General features: G+C 50.2%; 1 protein-coding gene across 9 annotated transcripts in view; it reads left to right on the top strand.

Annotated features, from left to right (window-relative positions):
- MSI2 (musashi RNA binding protein 2) overlaps positions 1 to 23,082 on the top strand; it is a 348,954-nt gene that overhangs the window by 218,095 nt on the left and 107,777 nt on the right. For all 9 annotated transcript variants that reach the window (XM_070394316.1, XM_070394317.1, XM_070394320.1 and 6 more), the window contains one exon: positions 8,019 to 8,067. In XM_070394316.1, coding sequence (XP_070250417.1) covers positions 8,019 to 8,067 — 49 coding nt within the window. The remainder of the gene's footprint in view (positions 1 to 8,018; positions 8,068 to 23,082) is intronic.

Raw genomic sequence — 23,082 nt, forward strand, 5'->3', positions numbered from 1 at the left:
GAAAGGTCCCGGGTTCGATTCCGGTCAAGGGCATGTACCTGGGTTGCGGGCACATCCCCAGTGGGAGATGTGCAGGAGGCAGCTGGTCGATGTTTCTCTCTCATCGATGTTTCTAACTCTCTATCTCTCTCCCTTCCTCTCTGTAAAAAATCAATAAAATATATTAAAAAAAAAAAAAAGAGTTTGACATACTTGATCTAGAGCAGTGGTTCTCAACCTGTGGGTCGCGACCCCATTGGGGGTCGAACGACCCTTTCACAGGGGTCACCTAAGACCATCGGAAAACACATATATAATTACATATTGTTTTTGTGATTAATCACTATGCTTTAATTATGTTCAATTTGTAACAATGAAATTGGGGGTCACCACAACATGAGGAACTGTATTAAAGGGTCGCGGCATTAGGAAGGTTGAGAACCACTGATCTAGAGTAATAGTACTATGCTAAGCCCTCGGGATTCAAAAAAGTAGAAGACAGTTAAGGGAGACCAGTAGAAAGACAGAGGGGCTTATCTGGTTTTAAATCTCGACTCCATCAGGTACTGCATGTGTGATCCTAGGCAAGTCGACTGCAGTGAGCCACAATTTTCTCACCTACACAGAGTGGGACAAAAGTAGGTTTGCAGTTGGAATGGAAAATTATGCAATAATTAATAAATAACGACACAAGAATAAACTCTGTTTCATGTACTCCCAGCTATAAACCTACTTTTGCCCCACCCTGTACAAGGGTGTGATAATATCTACCTCAGAGCTTTGTGATAATTAAATGAGCTTTTTGCAAATTGCCTGTTAAGCTCCAGTGAATGGTGGCTGTTATAATCATTTCAGGGGCACGAGCATTTCATAACTTAGAGTCTGATATCTGCTTGTGGACTCAGGATCTCTGAGCAGGAGGCTTTGCCTTCTGAATCAACAGGATAACGTTTAGAGACCCCAACCTCTCAATTCCCATGGACAAGTGTCCACTTGTCAACTCTTAACTGCTGTCTGGTTGAACACAGGTGTTTATGTGTTTAAGTTAAAAAGTAAATAGGGAGCCCTGGCCGGTTTGGCTCAGTGGATCGAGTGTCGGCCTGCAGACTCAAGGGTCCCGGGTTCGATTCTCAGTCAGGGGCATGTACCTTGGTTGCGGGCACATCCCCAGTGGGGAGTGTGCAGGAGGCAGCTGATCGATGTTTCTCTCTCATTGATGGATATATATTTTTTTATTTTTTATTTTTTAAAAAATATTTCATTGATTTTTTACAGAGAGGAATGGAGAGGGATAGAGAATTAGAAACATCGATGAGAGAGAAACATCGATCAGCTGCCTCCTGCACACTCCCCATTGGGGATGTGCCCGCAACCAAGGTACTTGCCCCTGACCGGAATTGAACCTGGGACCCTTGAGTCTGCCGGCCAACGCTCTATCCACTGAGCCAAACTGGTTAGGGCAATATATATATATATGTATTTTTAAAGTAAATAGGGAAAAGGAATGACCCCACAAGAATTTTTTTTTTTAAGTAAAAGTAGAAAAAAATAGGATTAGTAAAGAAGAGTCTTGCCAGTGGGGATTTTCTGACCTTCTGTGAAGAGTTTAGGAAAATGTACTTAGCACTCCAAACTAAAGAATGGTAATACTTGTCATATGTATTTTACTACAATAAAAGGGGAGCTTAGGAAAAGAAACTGAGTGGACTGTTTCTCTTGTTATTCAATTAAAGGCATGGGCATGAGTTAAAATAAGTTGCACTTTCAGGTGGATGCAAACTAGAAGTTTTTGAATAAAGCAAGGAAGTGCCTAACCCAGTGGTTCTCAACCTTGGCTGCACATTAGAATCACCTGGGAATCTTTTTAAAATCCTGATTTCTGGGCCTTATCCTCCGGAAATTCTGTTTCTTTGTTACTAATGTCGTGGCCCCACCCCATAACAAAGAAAGAATTTCCGGAGGATGAGGCCCAGAAATCAGGATTTTAAAAAGATTCCCAGGTGATTCTAATGTGCAGCCAATGTTGAGAACCACTGGCCTAACCGGTAAGCTTTGAGGGTGGCTCCATGCTGCAGTCTCCCTGCGGTAGATGCACAGAGATGGGGGTGACCGAGAGGCTCGCACGCCTGCAGCAAGGAGGTGACAAGCACCTGAGATGGGGCAGGCAGGCAAGGGCTGGCCAGGTGAGAGTTGGACTCAGGAGACCAGCAGCTGAGTCCTGGGCCCAGCCCCTGCCAGCTCCAGTGAGGAGACTGAGGCTCAGCGAACAAGAACCTGGGGTTGTTGTGAGGACCAAAACGATAATAATACATGTGAAAATAATTGGTGGTGGTGAGAGGAAAGCAACGAGTCTGTTATGTCTTCTTAAAGTCCTGTATCCAGTTTCTGGGCTTCTTTCGGAACAGAACTTTGATTCTCTTATCCTAAGACCAAGACGAGGTGAGGCGAGTCCCCTGAACGCAGCATGTGGTAAAGAGCCTGGCTGTTCCTGACTTCTGGCAGGCGGTAAAGAGCCCATCTGTAGGCAGCCGAAGGCCCACGTAATACCCTTCTATTCAGGGCCCATCTTCACATGTATGCGCTGTGATTAAGGCTCAACTCAGCTGTATTCACCCATTGAGAACAGGGGTTCTCAGATTGGGCTGCACCCTGGAATCACGGGGGAGCTTTAACCGCTCCCCTGCTGGGCTCCCCACTCCAGAGTGCTGTTTAACAGGTGGGGTGGAGCCTCGGCAGCAGGGCTATTAAAAGTTCTTCAGGTGATCCTGGTGAGCAGTCCAGGTTGACAACCACTTATCTGGACTTCAGTGAGCTGATGGGATTTCCCCGTCGGCTTCCTGTTCTCCTCCATTCTTCTCATGCTTTGGTGGCTGGGGCTTATTGACTAGTCTCATTTCTCTAAACTAGACATCATTTCTGGACTTCAGGGCAGGTGTGCCTTGTTTCTGCAGACTGGTTGGGGAGAAGTGGAGAACAGCGCCATCCTATCCTGAGACAGCCCGGGGATGAGGCCGCCTCTGTGTCCAGCACAAATGCCAGCTCCTCTGTCCTGGGCAGGCAGCCGGCCTCCTATATACAAGTCTCCACTCTTGCGAGTTTAGTGCCTTGAGTTTATGGAGCATAATGCGGCCTGTGAAGTCCCACGCTATAGTATTGTGGTATTACATTTACAAGCATTTATTTAAACTAACACTTGAAGCGTTTGAGTGGGAGCAGGAAGCGAAATTCAAGGGCATTTGTTCTGGGGGAGTTTGAAGAGCTGCATTTCTTTTTTTTCTTCTTCTTCTTCCTTCTCCCTCTTCGTGTCTGGCCAGATAATTTAAGGATCATTTGAAGTGCCATTTCCTGCTGGGTTCTTGATATGTATGGTGTGTGGGTGTCTGTATTTATATCCCAAGAGGCGTAGGAAATTTCTCAGGGTGTGCTGGCCACAGCAAAGCTCTGGGACATCCTCACAGAGCGGAGAGTTTGCAGAGGACTGGTGGTGAATTCCGTGCTCCCAGCTGTCCCAGCCGGTTCTGCGGTCCGTGTTAGCATTCCAGGTAGAGAGTCTGTGCGAATGGATCTTAGGTGACCACCTCATACAGTTCCCTCCGCTCACAGATGAGAAACTGAAAGACAGAGATGCGAGGTGACTGTCCTCAGTGAGATCCATGGAGATGGCAGTAGATCCTGGGTCCTGCCCAGGGCTCTGTGCCACCCCGCCCGGCACGCTCCGCTGCCTCCCGGCACCTGCTGAGTTATTACCAGCAACTCGCCCATTTAGCCGCCTCCTGGGAACAAGTTTTCTTTGTTCCCGAATCGACGTCATTCACTTACTGTGTCGTTGGGGAGCCAAAACTTCAGGCAGGAGAAGCAACAGTCTGGGGGTACATTCTAGGGTCCCAGCCTTTGGCCATCCAACTTGACAAACCGAAGTTTTGATCTCTCCTTTTGGGGAGTGTCTTTGCTTTGTGACTTGAAAGGTTTTCCTCTTCAGTTAGCACAGGAGCTGGCTACAGTCTCACCTCTGGATGCGGTCAGCACCATCTGGCTGCTTCTGAAATCACCCAGCAAGGATGTCTGGCTCACAATAAATCTTTTGACTCATTATAGAGAGGGTTTGCTCATTCATTAAATGAATTAGGATTAGAGAGGCATCACCCACTGACTTGAGTGCTAATTATTGCTGATTTTCATGGTGCTCATTTAGTGAGGAGCATGTTGCCAATTTCTCTTTGGTGCTCCTGGGATCTCAGCCTCCACCCTTGCTGCTGGGGTGAGATTTAGAAGTGGTCCCTTCACACCCTAATACCTGTATTCCATTCACATTGCGGAACCTGATAGTTTACGACTCAGCCCACTTTCTGCAGTTTATCTCCTGCCACCCCTTTTCTTGCCTTTGTTCATTGTCTGGAATTATTGAAACTGCCTGTGTATCTTAAGAACTTTTTTTTTTTTTAGAACAGGGGCCATGTTCGAGTTACCAATTGCTGTAAGAATGCTGTGTAACAAACAGCCACAAAAACCTCCACAGCAGACAATAGCTGTTTATTTCACGTGTCTAGAGTCCACGGGGAGTGGTTCTCCTGATCGTGGCTGGGCTTGCTTGCACATTTGGGGGTTGACTAGCTGTCAGCGAGGCAGGCCTCAGCTGGGGCAACTGAGGGGACTTGGCCATGCTCCACGCGTCTCTCACCCTCCAGCAGGCCAGCCTGGGCATGCCCTTCTCAGGGGGATGGCGGAGGTGCAAGAGAGAACAAGCCGAAACAGGCACACCCTCTGCAGGCTGGGAATACCATTCTCTTCACCTCACTTTATTGACCATAACAAGTCAAGTTCAGATACACAGGATAAGGAGGTAGACTCTGCTTCTTTGGGGAGAGGAGCTGCAAAATTACAGGGTAAAGGGTGTGCGGCCATGAGAGCAATCCCCCCACCAGGGACCTATATAATTTGCCTCTTCTTTGTACTTAGGCTGAAGCTCTGCAAACAGTGAGTGCCTAATAAATATCTGATGCATGAAATTAATAAGTAAAGTTACCATTAGCTAGGTTTTCTAATCAAGATTGAATTGGCTGAGTGATGCACACATGAGCTGGTGTATCTGTTCGAAGGGTCCTGGTGGAATCCGAATTTTTCCTGCATTGGTTGCCAAGAAGTCCCTCTTCTTGTCTTCTTTCCCATCATCATTCTCAGGATTGTAGACTATAAACATCCAAGAGACGGGGAACAAAGGGGCGAACGACTGCCAGACTGAAGTGCATCTCTTGCCCCCGGGAGAGAAATTTGTTTCCTGTATCGAGCGCCGAGTGTATGTGAAGAGGAGGAAGCGGCTCTGCCCAGTGTCTTTGACCTTTGCTCTTGTTTCTCATCCCTAGAGTAGCCGCCAGAAAGTGGTCCACAGGCCCGGCGCGGCATGAGCACTGCCCGGGAGCTGGTTGGAAATGCAAATGCACTGAGTCAGACACTCTGGGGGTCTGTGTTTTCACAAGCCCTCCAGGTAACTCTGAGGTGGATGGAGTTCAAGAAACCCTGCCCCAACCCCAGGCCATCGAGCTAACATTATAGCTCCCGCTGTTGACCCTCGGATGTGATGTGTGCATGGTGCACGCCTCGGAGAATGTGACAGAAATATATGTTCAGGACACCCTGGTGTTCAGACCACGTTGGCTGTCCTCAGCCATCTCACATCCAAGTTACTTCCTCCTGCTTTGTCGTTAGCTTAGATGCACCACCTAGGATGTCAGGGCTGCGTTTCCAACCTGCCTTACGTTGTCAGAAGGCACATCTCAAGGTCAGGACAAGTTTCTTCTCTCAAAACAGACTGGGCATGTGCCAGGATGTGGAACAAATATGCTGAGGTTCAGATACCTCCCCTCCTTCTCACTTGCGATCCCCGGGACCATGAGGCCGGTGGGCCCCCATCTTTAGTAAAAAGAAACCTGTAAGGCAGGGGAGGGCACTGTCAACCCAAAAGAAATCACAGTGCTCACCTTGAGAAGGAGAGTGGTATTCCTTGAGGATGCATTTCACAAGGGTTAAGAGTTAGTGACCTGAGGTCAGGGGAACCTGTGTTCAGCCCCACACGGCCCCGTGTTTGTCCAGCACCTGAAATGCCTGGTCTGCATGCTGAAGTGGTGGCTGCATAGCCAGCTGATCTACCTGGGTTTCGTGTGTGTGTGTGTGTATGTGTGTGTGTGTGAGAAAGAGGGGGGGGGGGGGGGCACAGACAGACAGACAAACAAAGACATCAGACACACAAAGGTATCAGCTTGCAGGCCCCTGGATTGGATACCAGTTACCTTGACCGTGCCCCTCATTTCCCCGGGACGGAGGAGACGCACACAAGCCGCTTCTGTTTGATTCACATAGAACCGTGAGAACAGCCCGCATGTGAGGCCGTGCTTTTCATTCTATTCAGTCAGCCTTTGTGTATTCAGATTCTTCCCGTTTCAGCTCTTGCTGTTCTGCCAGATTTCCATCGCATTGATGGCTTCTCTGAATTAATGTGTTTCGCAATCGCTGAAAAGTTTTCTCTCCCCCAAGCACCGGGGCTTATCCAGATTGATTTTAACCCCCTTTCTCTTTCCTCTCTAGCTATTTCTTAGATGTTTTATTTTGTAAAGTGTTAATGGAATTCTTTTCTCATCCTGACACTTTATCTATTCGGGGGTCTTTGCCAGTCCCATTGTACAGCTGGACTACAGAGGAAAGAGCTCTATTCGTTCCAACAATGGTTGCCCTAAAAAATGTACACGGCTCCTCCCCCTCGCTCACCAGGCTGAGCGAACGTTGGAGGGCAGCGTCAGAAAATGCCCAGACTTAGAAAGAAAAAGAGGGAGCCAGTTACGTACTGATGAAAAGGGGGTTTGAAAATATATTATTGTAAAAATTCAAAATATTTATTTCCTAAGGGGATCTGAGTTTCAGCACCAAAATATGGCCAACATAGAAGGAAGGCTGTTTTTCTTACTGTTAGACATTTTTAGCTCAAAATAAGGACTTGGCAAACATTTAGAAAACACGGAGAAGGGTGGGAAACAGATGTCACGTTTACCTGCGAGATACCCAGCAGGCCTCCCCCTCCCCCCACCCACACCCCAGGCATTGGAATTCTAATGGAGGCCCAGGGTCTGAATCTGTAACACCATATGCTCAAGTGCGACTACTCTGTGTACAAACAAACCAGTTGGTCTTCTGGTGGTTTTGCCTGAGTGGTGCTCAGGAGGCAGACGCTGTGTTGTGTGTGGCCTCAGCAGGCGCCCCGGAGGCTTATTGAGCCTCTGGCCCAGGAGAGGTCTGCTGAAGGCGCCCCGTCTCCAACTAGCATCTCCTACCCGCATCAGCCTGATGCCAGGAGAGAGAGGGTGGCTCCCTGCTGGAGGAGCACTCACCATGCAAGGCCATTTTCCTCCCAGTGACTGACTTCAGAAATGGGGACCAGAAGGAGAAGGCCCCAGGAGCCTGTTTGTGCAGGCTCGGTTGCTTAGCAACAAAACGGGGCCCTGACTCCAGAAGAGAGTTTTAAGTGAGGCCAGTCCCTCCGAGGTTTGTGTCTGGCTTGCCTACCCCCCTCTTCCATTCTTACCCTGACTTTGCTTTTCCCCCTGTTATATTTGATAGCGTCTGGAAAAATGGATTTGATTTGTCTGGAGGCACCATTTTAAACCTGGTGTTACTGCTTTATCCAGTGTCTTCCCCCCCGTCAGAGACTATGGTCTGGGAGGAGTGAGGAATGAATAACCTATGATTTCTTTTCTCAGCCAGCTCAGCTCAGGCCCCAAGCCCATTTGTGAGCCTTTGAGCTCCTGTGAACAGTGCTCAGTCCTTTCTAACCACAAGCACACACGGAAGTCGCTCCAGGCTGAGCCTGCTGCCCAACACGTGGTTGTGCTAAGTGGAAAGACTAAAAGACAAGTGACCTTTTTTTTAGTTTTTGTATTTCCAAATAGTGTTTAATGAGCAACTAGGACTTCTATCATGGAACCCCCCTATAGACTATCTTGTGTATTTTGTTAACATTCCTAAGGCAGCTCTATTCTGTATGTGTTTTGCAGGTGGAGGATGCGATGCTGATGTTCGATAAGACCACCAACAGGCACAGAGGTAAGACCCCCAGTGTATGAAGGTTGCCCCTCTCACCTCAGTCCCACAGACAGAAGGTACAGTGACTATTCCAGAATGAAGCAGATGGAGTCGACCATCTGTTGAAGACCGGTATGAATGGAGGGCGACAAAGAGGCCAGAGACTAGACAGTTCAGACAACCAGTTCCTTTCGGCTCGGGCGCTGTCACTGCATTGTGCAGCCACACCCCACGTCGTTCAGACATACCTCTCTCATCCGGGCTTGCTCAGTCCTCGCCGAACCTCAGCACTGAGTGATCTTGCTCAGTCCTCGCCGAACCTCAGCACTGAGTGGAAATCATTCACAGTAATTACTCAATTGAGTTTCCAATTTGCATTGGAGGAGGTGGTTTGGAGCACACTGTCAATCTAAAGAGCCAAAAAGAGAGAAAAGCCTTGCAGGCTGGTGCGTTGTGGGAGCCGCACAGACCAGGGGGTGCCCTGTGCCTCCGGGGTGTCTGGGGTGCAGCTGCGCTTGCATTTCCTCTTGTGCTCTCACTGCCCCACCCACGTCTCAGGAAATGGGTCTCCACCTGGGGTCTGTGAGCCCTGGGAACAACACACAGAATGTTTGATGTTTGCGCTTTTCTTGGGAGAGTATCCCGAGCTTTGGACAGATTCTCAAAGGGGTGTCTGACCTCCATTTCCCCCAAAAGAACATGTTAAAATTATTGCTTTAAACAGAAAATTGGAGGGAGCTAAAAAAATCCACCCCAGAGGAAGTAGGGTCAAAGGTTATGGTTCAGCGTTCTGTTCTGGTGTCAGGGGTTCCTATTAACAGGGCAGGATTCCTATTAACAGGGCGTTAATGAGCAGAGCTTCCGAAGGGGCGGTGGCAGGAAGCAGGAAGCGGCGCTCTTGAGAGGAGCTGGAGTGAGCGAGCGGTGTTTCCTTGCCACTTGGATTGCATTTAGATGTTTCTTGTGTTGTTTACACTCTTGCTGTCACCTGTGATTAGAAGCAGTTACCCAGCTCTGACGGTCTGTCTCCTGTTCCGAGGAGGCAGGCTGAGTGAAAGGGAGGAAGGAGTGGGAATCGTCGCTGGCAGGGGTGGGAGCAGGAGGCGGTGTCCTGAGTGCACCGGGTAGTCGTCCTCTCATGCATCATCTGCAGCGTCCTCAAAAGGGAGAATGGAAAATTGGGCAGAAAACTGGGGTGTCAGTGGCATGTATGTTGGGAAGAACTGGGGAGGAGTGGGGGGTGAGGAGTAAGGGGAGGCAAGGAGAGAAAAGAAGAGCTTACAGGTGAACATGTCTCTCTGTCCCCTGCATTGCTCAGGAGTGAGAGCAAGAGAGTGACAGTGATGAGCAGGCCAGTTATCCTGCAGCAGCATCCACACTGCGTCTGCCCGTATGGCTTCCACGGGCATTGTCTCTTTACATCTTCACAGCGGCCGCAGGAGGGTGTCTGTAATGCTGGGAAAGTCACTTAACTTCTTCATGCTTCAGTTTGCTCATCTGCAAAATGGGGATGATACTAGTACTTCCTAAGGTATTGTTCATTGTCACCTGTGCCTCAATGTTAGCTCTTCTTATTATATTATCATCTTCTCCATTTTGTTGAGAAAACCAAAGCTCAGAGGGGGTACCTGCCACTCCCAAGGTCAGAGCAGGCACTCAGACCGAGGACCGCCGCTTTCAGATTCCCCTCTTTCTCTGTTGTCTCCACAGGGGGATGGGTTTGTTAAGAATGTTTTTGTGTGTCTATATCCAGAGTGGGCGAGGCCCCTCTGAACGTGGCACTCGTCTGGGGTTCAGTGTTAGAATTTGTAATCCTGGGAGATTCCCCAGTGGCTTCCAGGCAGTGTTGTTGTCATTCTTCTTTGAATGTCAATGAATGAAAAGGTATTTTTAATCTTCTGCTCTGGGTCAGGCCCTGGGCTGGAGGAGATGATCAGCCTCTCATTTCAGCCTCAAAGATGTGCAGCGAATGAGGTTTGTCCTCTGAGGAGTGCAGTGACTCTCAGTGGCCAGAAACTCAGGACATCGGGCTCCCAGGGGCAGGGAAATGTTCTCTCTTACTTCTAACTCCTGCTGTGGGCATCCCTGGGTGCAGCGATGGGGTAGCGGTCCCTCTGTGACTGGGTGAGGGAGGCGTTTCCTGTTGTGTGGTGGAGGAAGCCCCAATCCACGGCCCAGTGCTCAGAGCAGGCCCTCCCAAGTCAGGACTTCTGGTGGGCAGGGGTGGGTAGGGGGTGAGCAGAGGCCCTGGAGCATGTGCATGGTCCTGCCTCAGCTGAGCAGGACCTGCCTGGCCTCCTTCTGCTCTGCCAGAGTTTCCAATTCCCATGGGAGATGCCAGACTCCTTATATCGCTAATGGAGCCAGAACAAGATGACAGGTGGGGTGTCTTAGTCAACAGTTATTAAGAATTTCAAGATGGCAGCAGAGCATTCAACCCAAAATGGAGCCCTTCTGAGCAGGGGGCCGTGTGTGAATGCACAGATCGCCCACCCATGAATGCATCGGTGGGGCCCAGCCTGATGCTGCTGGGGCGGGAGAGGAGAGGCAGGAGGGAGGTGCGCCCAGAAGTTTCACCAGGAAGGCCCTGACGCTGCGGAAGCCTGCTCCCCAGTTCCTCTGGGTGGGTGGGAGCTTGGCCCCTACACCTTTCCCAGCCCCTCACCAGCTGAGGAGGAGTTTCTCCTTGAACTGGGGGCTGAAGCTGGGGCGATACTTCAGTGATTCAGAGCAGTTAGGGGAGGAAAGAAACAAATTATGTGTATGGATCCAGAGGGGGCCAACTCTGGCCTGATAGAATGTGCACTTGGAATCAGGTGATAAGCACAAGAAAATAAAATCCTCTGCAGCCACCTTGCCCAACCTTCCCTTCACCTCCTCAGCTTCCTGGTTGCTACGATCTTATCAAGAGGAAAATGCTGCAGCAGCAGAAGCCGAGGACACCTCCCAGACCGGTGCTGCCTCGGGCTCGCTTCTTAAAGAGCCCGGCCATGAGTCTCTCCGGTCGTCCCAGCACTGGCTCAGCCCACATCCAACTTCTAACCGGACCTGCCTGCCGGGCAGCCTGGGGCGTTGGCTCGTCCTGAACCCAGGCATTCTGAAAACCTGTGTCCTTGGAGCTGTGGCAGCTGCTGTCAGGGAAACTACCAGGGCCTGGGTCCTGGCCTTGGTCGGGTGCAGACAGCCACACTGCCATTATGAGACAGAGGTCAGGGCAGAATTTCCACTCCTTGCCCCACAGCGGCCCCCTCCTGCCCCCGTTCCCTGTCGATCCTTTAGGGACGAGGGTGGCCCTCAGTTACATCGGCACAGCAGTTTCTTCTGTTCCCATATTACATCTGCACTTGGACCTGCTGGCACCATGGGAAAGGATTCAGGGGACAAGAGACAGTGAGACCCCGCCCCCCCCCCCCCCCCCCCCCCCAGGATGTGTGTCCCCTGCCCTGGAACAGGAAGAAGATTGAGCAGCAGCTGACTCACACAGAGGGACCCCCTCCCAGCTCCATTGCCCCTTGATTGCAGTGGGGGATATTTCCCTAACCTCTCTGAACACCTCAGGCTCCTGCTCTGGAAACCTGGGAACTGGGTGGAGGAGCTCAGGGCCGGACATATGCTTCCAGCTTTTAGCTTTCTATCTGAGAGACTGTCCAAGATGAATTCCTTTTTCTATTTTAATTTTCTTTACTAGGGAAGGGAGGTGAGCAGGTGTAGGTTGTTCCCCGAGAGGAGAGTTAGCGTGCAGGAGTGTCCCTGGTGAGGCGGAGAAGAGAGGCAGAGCCCACCTGGGATGCTCTGGGGAATTCTGAAGGCAGCTGTCCCCAGCTGGGGTGAGAGGGCCGGGCTTTGCACCTGCATGTTCATCAGTCGATGGATGCAGATGTGACCTTGGGCTTGTCCTGAGGAAATCCCGGAGGGGCAGACTGCCAGGGCCTTCCTCCAGCAATGGGTCCTGAAGAGGGAACTGGGTCCCCTCCCCCACACACCATGTGGTCTAGCGGGTTCTGAGTTCACCAGGCCATGTGAAACAGCACTTCCTGCGCACTGAGCACCAAGTACTCCGCACAGTGCCCGCACGCACTGTGGATCTCTGTGACAGTCCTAGGTGAACCAGCTGCCCGAGTCCCACTCTCGTCAGATGGAAGCCCAGCACCATGCTGGGCAGGGGTTTAAGCAGGGGAGTTGCTGATTTTACGGACTTGAGCACCTTCTCTTTATTAGTCCTTCTCCACACCCACTCTTCTTAGTGGACTACAGTATACCTCCCTTTCCAGAGGGAGAGACTGAGGCACATAACGTTTTGGATTGCCCAATAGGTTCCTATAGCTGGGCAGGAGCTGAGCCGCTGGGAGAAGCTGGGGCCTTCCTTAGCCTCGCCCACCACCTTATTTCCTGGCTTCCGGGGGATTCTTTGTTACAGGAGAGGGAGGGTGGTGGCTTTCAGATTTCTCGGTCATTTCGTTTGCTCTCTGGAAGTTATTGGAGGTGGTCTGGAAAATATTGGGCTGATCATCACAGGATTTAATCATGGGGGAAGTTTGTTGCTTTATCCTTGCAAAACTCAGATAAGATCGTGAATTCAGCATTAGTATCGATCTCAGAGTGGAGCTGGCGGGGAGGGGCCCGGAGGGAGGAAGCCACAAGCTGCTGTCCTTTCTTCTATTCCCTCTTTGGTTGGCAGAGACTGAGAGGTTGAGCCCAGGGGGAGGAAGGGCTGTGGTTCAGGTCTCTCTCCCCACGTCAGCCCTGTTTGAGAACGTGGGATGTGGAGAAGCTGGTTGCTGAAATAACATCTCACACTCACCTCCTTCGGGGGGAAGGGAGCCCCTTCCATGGGCATCATTCCAGGGGAGCCTCAGCTGTCGCTCCCCTTGGCTCCAGGGCTCGGGGACCATGAACCGTGCACCGCTGGGCCCCTCTATGTCTGGCCCATCAGGGGAGGCCTGGGTGGTCGGGGGCCCAACGGAAAATGAGCCTGTGTCTCTGAAGCTTATCGGGTGCCTGGTGAGGGTCAGCTGGAGAGGGAGTGGGTACAGAAGGGCCGCAGCCTTCTCCCTCCCTGTGGCTTCCATTACCCAGCAGGCCTGTTTGCTCTAGAACAGGGCCAGAGGCAAGGAACAGGATACACCAGAGAAAATAAAGATCAGTGTGATGGATGACTCCTCTCCCAACTGTTAGCAGTCGCTTATTAAGTGCAAGGCTAATGGCTTTGGAGAGGAACCGCGGCTCAGACACAGTGTCCAGTCCCCACAGGGCCCCTCGCTGTGCCGACCTCAGCCCCACAGTGGTTTTGCGACCCGCAGACGGGCCTTTCCCAGGGGGGCTGGGAATGCACAGTGCTGGACCCATGCAGCCCGAGGGAGGAGCTTTCTGCAGGCTCAGCCGCAGGGCAGTGGCACTGAGCTTGGCTTCTCCCGTGAGCCTTACAACGGCTCTGCCCCCAAAAGCAGCTGGCTGAAGTTTAAAGCCTTCATAATTTGTGTAATCAGTTTATTTATGAAAATGGTGCCAGGAAGATGGAGCTGAAACTGTGATAGAAGATAATGCTTTTCTATGGAGAAAAAACAGTCCTTAATGTCCTGACTACCTGCCAGACACTCACTTTTGAAATTGACCTCTGAAGCCCGTACCGACTCTTTTATGTACACTAAAATGATTGAGAATCACTGTAGTGATTTATGTGCTTTGGTGCCTATTTCCTAAGGCAGGGGGCAGGCATGTATGAAGAGTTCCACAAAGGTGTTACATTAAATTAAAAATAAAACAGCATTGCTTCATTCGGAGGGTGGGATGTTGAAGATAATGCATTCGTGTTTTTCCCAATGTGATCCCAGCATTCTGACTGTTTCCCTGGGAAGGAGGCTTGGGACTCTGCAACCCGTAACTGTGACATTGCGGGATGGGAGAAGGAGTTTGGGTGGGAAAGGTTCTTGGAGGAGTAGAAAGTGGGATTAAGGTTCGAGGAATCACACTGGTGATGGCACTGGTGCTGAGGTGACCTGAGGGCATCTTATAAAATTCTGCTCCCACGGCTGGAGGATTTGCTGCTGGGTCTGCCTTCCCCAGGGGGACTGGTGCCCTTTGCATTTCCCCACCTCTCAGGTCTGCCGCTCATCCCTGTGCTAGTTGCTCCCATCACACTCCACCCCAAGTCTGAGATGTGGGCTTTGCCAGAGGCCATGCAACCTTGCCCGCCCCCTGGCGCCCAGTACCTGCCCCTCAAGGCCTGGCCTGTCACCTGACCCATCTCCGCTCCTCCTCAAGTGCTGAGGTAGGAAATGGGATGAGGGTTTGCAGAATCACAATGAAGGAGTCCATGAGGAGTATGCAGCAATAGAGGGTGAGGGAGGGGAGGGGGTGAAGAGCCACAGCCCCCACCCTGAGCCCTCTTTCAGAGACCAGCGCCCGGAGCTGTCTGCACATTTTATTTTCTCGTTAAATAAACACCATTAGCCTTCCCGAGAAATCGGTGCAAACATGACCTCGCAAATAAACAATTAAAAGGGCAGGGTTGAAGGGGAATGTGACTTTGAAAACGTGTCGAGGAGGGCATTACAGATTCCTGGAGATGCCCCAGCCCTGGCAGCATCGATCTGAGACCGTGATTTTATTCCTGACAGGAAAGCTAGGAATGCGCTTTAATGTTCCCCCCTGAGCTAACCGAGTTCCGGAAGCGCCCATTCCGGGCTGTCTCTTGAGATATTCATCGACACAGTAGCTTGGTTTCTCTTCACCTGCTTTGCTCCGTAGACGGGGAGGATTACAAAACCCTTACCTCGCTAGCAACGGGGCTGGGGTCAGGGGTGCCCAGGGCCAGGGGAGCTTGTGAACCCGGGGACCTTGGCTCCCTGGAGGCTGTGTGGTTTCTTTAGCACAAGTGTAAACCCTAAACTTCTTTCCTTTGGAATAAAAGCTCTGGCACCAAAAGGGCGGTGAGCGAATAGGTCTCCCCGCCCCGCTCCTGGCGGCGGCCCCCGGGAGCAGGGAGTGGGCCCGGGGTCAGCAGCTGCACTGACCCAGAAGTGACTTTTTGTAGAGGGACAACAAGGCTTTTGTTCGGCCCTGTTCCCAGAGAGGCCCAGGCTCTGACTCTTGTGACATGTTTTAAGATCTCGGTGAGGGAAGAGTGTGGAGGCCTGACGAGAAAGGAGCCTTCAGCTTGGTGACCTGATTTAAAGCACCCCCTTTCTTAGATCACGGTGCTGCTAGGGGTCATCACGGGGCGGCCCAGGGAACCAGAAGCGGGGGTCGGCTGCCTCCTGCTGGGCCCGGAGGCTCCTGGGGAAGCCCAGGTTACTCCGCTTTGAGCCTTGCGGGTCAGAGGGCGTACGCCAGCTCATCTGAAGCTGTGTGTCGGCACCGGGTGCTTGAGAGAGTGTCAGCTTCCATGCTGGCCGTGCTCAGTTTCAGCCCAGCTTCCCCTTGAGCCCCGCGTGGCTCCCTGTGGAGTGGCTCACCTCTCCGTAGGAGGTAGTGAATCAGCTGGTAAAGTGCCCACAGCAAGCGGGCAGTGCCCAGTGGTCTTACTTCTTTCTTTTCCCTCTTAAAGGAGACCTCTTTAGGTAAAACTAAAACCTGTGTTGGAATTTTTAAGACTCTAGTCTTTAAAAATAATTCCCCCCCCTCTCCTCACACACAAAATACCTGCTTGCATGTACACAGAATATTTCCGAGAGGATACCCACAAAACGGGCCAGAGTGAAATGGCACACGCTCTGGACCTTGACTCTAAGCTCTGTGACTTACTAGCTGTGTGACCGTGGCAAGTTGCTTTACTCCTCTGTGGCTCAGGCTTCTCATCCATACATAGGAACGATAAGGGCTCGCCTGAGGCATACGTCAGTCAGTGTGACAGCAAATCCTCGAGTGTGTTTTACGTGCATGTGCATATACTCATAGATTGCAAATATACATAAATAAAAGACAGCATTTGCTCCTGTGGACGAGGATTAAGTGACCACAGGTACAGGGAGGCGGGAAACTTGTTATTGTACACTCATTTACCTTTTGCACTCATTACCTATTCAAACATTTACTTTCTTATTGTGAGCTTTTAAAATTCATTTCAACTTAAATTGTAAATGTAGTGATATAACAAGGTGGGGATTTTTTTAATAAATGTCACCCATCCCTAGCACAGCAACTGCTGTCACTGTTCCTTGTTTCTGACGTTCTGTGTAAATGTTTTTACACTTGGTTGTGATTGTGGGGTCGGTAGGATACGTGGTGTCTCAGACTTTGGAGGAGGTATGGGCCCTGCCTCGTCTGAGTTTTCTGTCCTGCCGGGCGGAGGGACTGGGCAGCTCCTTACAAGACATGATTGTATGCAGCCCAGAATCCTTTGCCTCTGAGTCGCCTCCGTCCTTTTTTTTCCATAAACAGAGAGTCAGATAGATAGATGAGGATTTTCTTAGTATTTCCTGCTCCTTCCAGACAACGTGCTATTAATAGACTAGCCAGACTCGCCCAGGTCTGAAAGGAAACCAGTTTGCTTGAGTTTATTCCAAACCAGAGGGGAGACCCTTCGTTCTAGGACAGTGATGGCGAACCTATGACACGCGTGTCAGAGGTGACACGCCAACTCATTTTTTTGGTTGATTTTTCTTTGTTAAATGGCATTTAAATATATAAAATAAATATAAAAAATGTAAGTCTTTGTTTTACTATGGTTGCAAATATCAAAAAATTTCTATATGTGACACGGCACCAGAGTTAAGTTAGGGTTTTTCAAAATGCTGACATGCCGAGCTCAAAAGGTTCGCCATCACTGTCCTAGGAGGTCAGAGTGCTTTTTAATTTAACAGGAAAAAGAGTTAAAGGCATCTCCCTAAACCATGTGGCAGCTGTGTCCTGTGGCTTACAGCTTACGAGTCAAGGCAAGTACCCCAGTTAGTGAGGCCCCTGGGTGTCTGGGCCCTGTGACAATCAGGTTAGAGCTTAGGTCTGAAGTCGCACCACTGGGTTCAAATGTTAGAGCTACCACGAATGAGCTGTGTGACCTTGGGCAAGCCACTGAACTCCTCTCAACCTGTTTTCTCACCTGTCAAATGGAACTATCATTATTAACTCATGGACCGGTGAGGCTTACGTGAGATAATCTGTGGGAAGCATCTGATGCTTAGGAGACTACCTGTAAATTTAACTTTATTGTTATAATAAGTACTGTTCTTTTACCACTAATAAGAATACTGTTACTGTCATTCCCTGGGGAATAAAGGTGAAGGCATGCTAATTGGAGAAAAGGTTAACGCTCTAGATCAGTGGTCGGCAAACTGCGGCCCCTTGAGTGTGGCTCTTCCACAAAATACCACGTGCAGGAGCGCACGTACAGTGCGATTGAAACTTCGTGGCCACACTCAAGGGGCCAGAGAGCCGCATGTGGCTCGCGAGCCGCAGTTTGACAACCACTGCTCTAGATCAGTGGTCACCAACCTTTCGCACCTCACGGACCACCAGTGGTCTGCAGATCACCGGTTGGTGACCACTGCTCTAGTTAACTGTTGCCAGATGCTGTCAAGTTTTCCAAGATGGGAGGGTTTTGTGGCTGAATTGTAGTCCCCCGAAAGGTACGTATACTGAAGTCCTAACCTCTGGCCTCTCAGAGTGTGACCTTATTTGGAAATAGGTTCTTTGTGCCCTGGCCGGTGTGGCACCAAAAGGTTGCTGGTTCGATTCCCAGTCAGGGCACATGCCCCGGTTGCAGGCTCCTTCCCCAGTAGGGGGCGTGCAGGAGGCAGCCGATTGATGGTTCACTCTCAAATTGATGTTTCTCTCTTTCCCTCTCCCTTCCTCTCTCTCTCAAAATCAATTTAAAAAATAATAAAAGAAATAGGTTCTTTGCACATGTAATGAAGTTAAGATGAAGTCATACTGCAGTAAGTTAATTCAGTTCGACTGGTGTCCTAAGAAGAGGGAGGACAGGTGAAGAGAGACACACAGGGAGGGTGTCACGTGACCACGGAGGCAGAGCGTGGAGTTATGCAGGTAGAAGCCAAGGATGGCTGGCAACACCAGAAGCTAGGAGAAGGGCGTGGGACAGATTTTCTCCTAGAACCTTCAAGAGAACCTGGGCCCTCTGATAGCTTGATTTCAGACTTCTGGAACTGCGAGAGAATAAATTTCTGTTGTTTTAAGCCCCTCCAGTCTGTGGCATTTGCTACAGCAGCCATATGAAACTAATCCAGGGGCTAAGCATTGCTGTTTGTTGGACACATTCCCCTGCTCACCACTGGCCTGCAGCCCCACTGGGCACTCCTAGCCTCGCTCCCGGCACGTTCCTGTCCATGCCCCAGCTGCTCCCTCAGCAACACTGTGTGCAAGAGAAATGAGAGAGAAGACCTTCTACCCAATGGAGAACACAGCCCCTCAAATCCTGACATGGTTCATGCCTTGACCAAGTCTATGTAGCCAAAGACCCCGAAATTGACCTCAGGATGTTAAAATACTTTTTGGTCCAGAGACCCTTGAAGAACTCTGAGGTTTGCATTTTTATTTAGTAGCTTTTGAGCTCAGTCATTTCTTTATAAGCCAAGGAATAACCAATACACTTGGGAGTTGTCCAAACTCCCAGCTCCAAGAATGTGAACTATAATCGGTGTTTCCAGTTGGTTCATTCAACTCAGCTGTTTAGGGCTATAAAAACAAGGCCAAAAAACAAAACAAACCATTAAAAAATAAGTAGAGGAAGAAGAAAAAGAAGAAGAAAGAGGAGGTCAGAAGAGCTCATATGTATGGCAGTGCAAACCTTGCCATCCTTCCATACCTGCCCCGACTTCGACCCTGGAAAAAAATAAGAAAGAAAAACACAGCGAGACAACACTGAACCTGCCTAGCAGACTCCTTGGTTTCTTTCTGTTGTCCCAGAAACCCTTCCAGGCAGGAACATGTGCCAAATTCAATCCTAGAGTGAGTTTCTGAGCTAAATTAATGCAGTTGAGGGTCAACGTGGTACCACCTGCAGGTCTCTGGTCGCCAGCCGGTGGGCACCACGATAATTAATAGTTGGAGCACCGGGTAGATGTGCTTCTCTTAATCCTCAGGTTTGCTTGGCAAACCCGGCGGCACATAAAAGTAACTGCCAGGATTTCAGTGATCAAAGTTGTGTGCCTTTGAGCACTCCCTACAAATTTGAAATTTCTTCCTCAACTTGCCACCCCGTCTTGATATCGGGAGATAATTGAAAGCGCCTCCTTCTCCCTGAGTGTCTCCAGCATTGGTGCCCGTGTCCCAGCCTCCACCCCCTACCCCCCCCCCCACCCCCCCAGGCGGCAACGCTGGCGCCTCTGCACCAGATCTGCAAAGTGCGCAGTGCTGACATCCGATTTATTATCTCGGAGTCTGGGCCGGTTCGTGGATGATTCATGACTCCGCTTGCCACCACCGCTGGAGGTGACATCATCCATTCTGGGCCCAGAATAGACACAGAAGCAACAGTGGCCCCTGCTTTGTGTGTCTCTCGCCCGTCCTGGGCTCCCGCCCGCCCCACTCCCGGCAGCTGTGTGTCCACTGAGTAGGAGTGTTGGTGGACCCTGAGAGCCCAGCGGGACTGTCTCCGAGCAGGAGGACAGAGAGGTGTCAGTGCTGCCGTAGCTGCACAGTAACGCAGAGAGGGGCGCTTCCTCAAAGTTCACCTCTTCCCCTTACGCTCCTTTAGTTGGAGTTTAGATTTCCCTTATAACCCGGTGAGCTACTTAACTTGCGTGGCCAACTTGGGTTTCCTCACTCAGAGACAGGGTTGGTTGGGAAGGTTGGGTGACGTACATCATCCCACAGCTCAGCATTAGACGCCCGTGAGATGAATGATGGTTGTCACGTCAGAGGTCTGCACTGCCTCTGTTGCAATTAGAATTCCCCTGGGAGTTTTTAAACCAATGCCTGGGCCCACCCCAGGACAGTTAAGTGGGACTCGGAGGGTGGAGCCTTGGCTTTGATCAGTGTTACTCTTCCCCCGGCTGAAGCCACTATGCAGTCAGGGCTAGGAGCCCCTGGGTCAGATCTGCCAGGATCCTTCTCGCTTTAAACACACCAAGGCAGTGCCGCCAACCAGGTCTCTGACTCGGACCTGTGTCTGGGCAGTGAGATGGGCCTTCCTTGGCACGTGCCCTGGAGTGTAGGAACTGTGCTGGGGCCTGGGGAGGGGGGTGACTCCTTCACGTGAGTGGCCTTTGGTGATCCATGTGGCGAGTGGGAGGTATAACTACCAGTGTTTTGTGTTGGTTCCGGCTCACTCTCCCCACCTCAGCCTCCTTGCTGCTTGCTACCCGCCAAGACCTGCTCTAGCAAAATGGAGGCGCTGCCGTCTGGTCTGGAGTGAGGTGTGGGAGCTGCAGGTACCTTCTGGAGAGCTGCTTGGAGAACTGAAGTGTTCAGGAACACTCGCTTCTTCCAGAACCTAGGGGAGGAGCGATTACCCAGCGGGGGGGGGGGGGGGGGGGGGGGCGGGCGGGATGCTTTTGTGTCATTGTAGCTGCCCTTGGCAGCTGATTTGGACGAAAGACTAAAAATATTGGTTCCCTTGTAAGTAAAATCAGTCCTGTACTCCCTCCGACCCATGATGCCCTGGGCTGGGGGAAGTACCAGGATTTAAGATGTTACACACTTGGTTCTCAGAGGCCAGGTAGAAAGCCGGTAGTTCGAGATTTCCAAATCTCCCTACTTCCAAAATCACTAGGCTTGGCATCTTAACATCTCCTTTTAATTAAGTTGATTCATTTGCCCTGGAAAGATTTCCTGATTCAGCTAGTATATTTATGTATAAACTTCTCTGGAAACACCTGGCAATTTTTCTGAGTGACAATAAGGAAACGTAGTCTGAAAATTATGGTTTAATTTGCTCCCTCCTTCATGCTGTCTTACGTTTAAAAAAATGGGTAAGATTTACAAAAGGAGCTTTGTATTTTGCCTGGAACACTAATCCTGTTTTACAACACCAGTGTGTACCAACACCACCTGATCATTTCCCTTTATGTAGTTGTAGAACTTTACCTTTTAACGGACGACTGACTCATTCCTTGGCAGATGGGAAATCATCTAATTGCATGTTTTTATTTACTGTGAATTTTCAGGTATGCCCAGAAGAAATTGGTGGGCATGTATAAAAAGTTAGAATAACTCTTAATGACTTTATATGCAGGAGTTTAAAGCTTTGTTTTCACTCTTGGGTTGCATCACAGGTGTGTGTGTGTGTGTGTGTGTGTGTGTGTGTTGCACATTTGAATTGGATGTGGCCCTTGGTTGGCTTTTAAATGTACACTGTAATCAAAGACATAAAGGATCAGAATAGGAAAGTAGGTATTTTATTTTACTTTAAGTTTGCAGTCCCTTTATTATGGGACTAATGAATATCCCCTAGCCTAGTCAATTAGTGGCATTAACTTTTCCTGGGTAGTATAAGCAGCTTCCGCAAAGTGGTTTGAATCCTGAATGGCACCCTGGGTCCATCCCTTCTTTTTCTCTTTCCACAAGGTTCTTCAGCAGGATGGGGCGAGGGGGGAGGCACGGCAGGTAGCCTAGCAGACCTTGCTGCTGCCAGGGCCGCGCAGCTGGGGTGGGGAGAGGAGAGCAGCTGCGGCTGTGTTATTAGTCATTTCACGAAGAAATTGACTTGATAAATAATAAAGCAGTGATATTAGCCGCACACGCTTGCAGGTCAGATGACTTCGATGGGAGCCCCCAGTGTGTGATGGTTTGACAATATATGTGCCTTCTAAAAACATCCTGTTTTAAATGGAAATTGGACTGTTAGTGCCGTTCTTGGCCACTATGCCAAGCCCATTACCAGAGGGAGCTTGGAAATCTGAAGGACGCTCTCTGTTTAATTTGGCCTCTCCCCTCCCCCTTTTAGATGATGCTTAAACTCGCTCTGTTTCCCTGTCCTTGTCTTTTCCTTTTGTTAACTGTTTTGATTGGTAAAATGCTATTCCTCACACTACACTCCTTTATGATGATTTACTGTGCTGTTCTTATCTTTCACCCTAAATCCTTGATAAGAGCATTTTAAAAATGAAATTGCTACCTGACACTATTATAACGTCTTGGCTGGCAGCCAGGGGAGAAACAAGTTGCGGGGAGAAAACGAAGGCTGCGTTTAGAGAAAGGAAAGACTTTTAAAGGAACTGCATGGTGCTTCTCCTCCCATCCACCCCCAAGCCCCACTGAATTCTGGAAAACTTTTTTATTTTAACGGAGCATTAATATTTGTCGATGCCCCCTCACTATGGCATAGGAAACTGTGGGTGAATGTGCAGTGAAGGGTTTGGGGGGCAAAGGGTGCCCTGCAGTGAAGACAAACTTCTGCATGGCCCTTGCTGTGGATTGAAACCTGATGGGTGGACAAATTGGTGGGTGGAATGTGACCACCTCCATATTCATAGCCTGGACCACGTGCCCTTCCCAATCCCGGGCATCTGCTCCTGTACCCTGCCCCCCCCCCCCCCCCTTAAGACAGGTCCAAGCAGAGTGCCCTCTGGTTGCCAGGCTGCGGGGCCAGCGTGCTAGAGTCAGAGAGAATGCCATGATGGGAACTTTTCTGTGCATGATGTTTCTGGAAATCTCCATGTAACCACAGAAGGCATCGGTGGTGGGGGGCATCAATAAATAGAGCTGTCTGCACTAGCAGGTCGTTTAAATTCTAGGATAGTGCTTTAATGAACTCTTGTCTTTAATTCCTGTGATGTGGAGAAGACAGCCATTCTCTCCCCATAATGGAGCTTGTTAACCCATCTCTTCACTGACTGGTGCTTTTATTCTGATGATGACGACTGGGGAACTTATTATGTTAGAATAACAGGTTTCCCAGTGCCTGGCAGCAGAGGGGGTGTGTAATGATGATCATCATCATCTGTAGGAATCACAGTGGCCACTGGCTTATCTGGCGGAGGCCTTATCCTGAAGTGCCATGTGTGACGACCTGGCATTTACTGTCCTAGATTATTGGGGTGGGGAGGGTGCAGCACCCCATCGGGGCTGCCAGGTGCTGAGGCCACAGCCCGTGGGAGGCCCCCGTGTGTAGCAGGCGACGCCGGAGTCATTGTACCCAAT

This window comes from Myotis yumanensis, unplaced genomic scaffold (genome assembly GCF_028538775.1).
Source record: "Myotis yumanensis isolate MYYU_CA2020_CCGP unplaced genomic scaffold, mMyoYum1.0.hap1 SCAF_16, whole genome shotgun sequence".
Lineage (NCBI taxonomy): Eukaryota > Metazoa > Chordata > Mammalia > Chiroptera > Vespertilionidae > Myotis > Myotis yumanensis.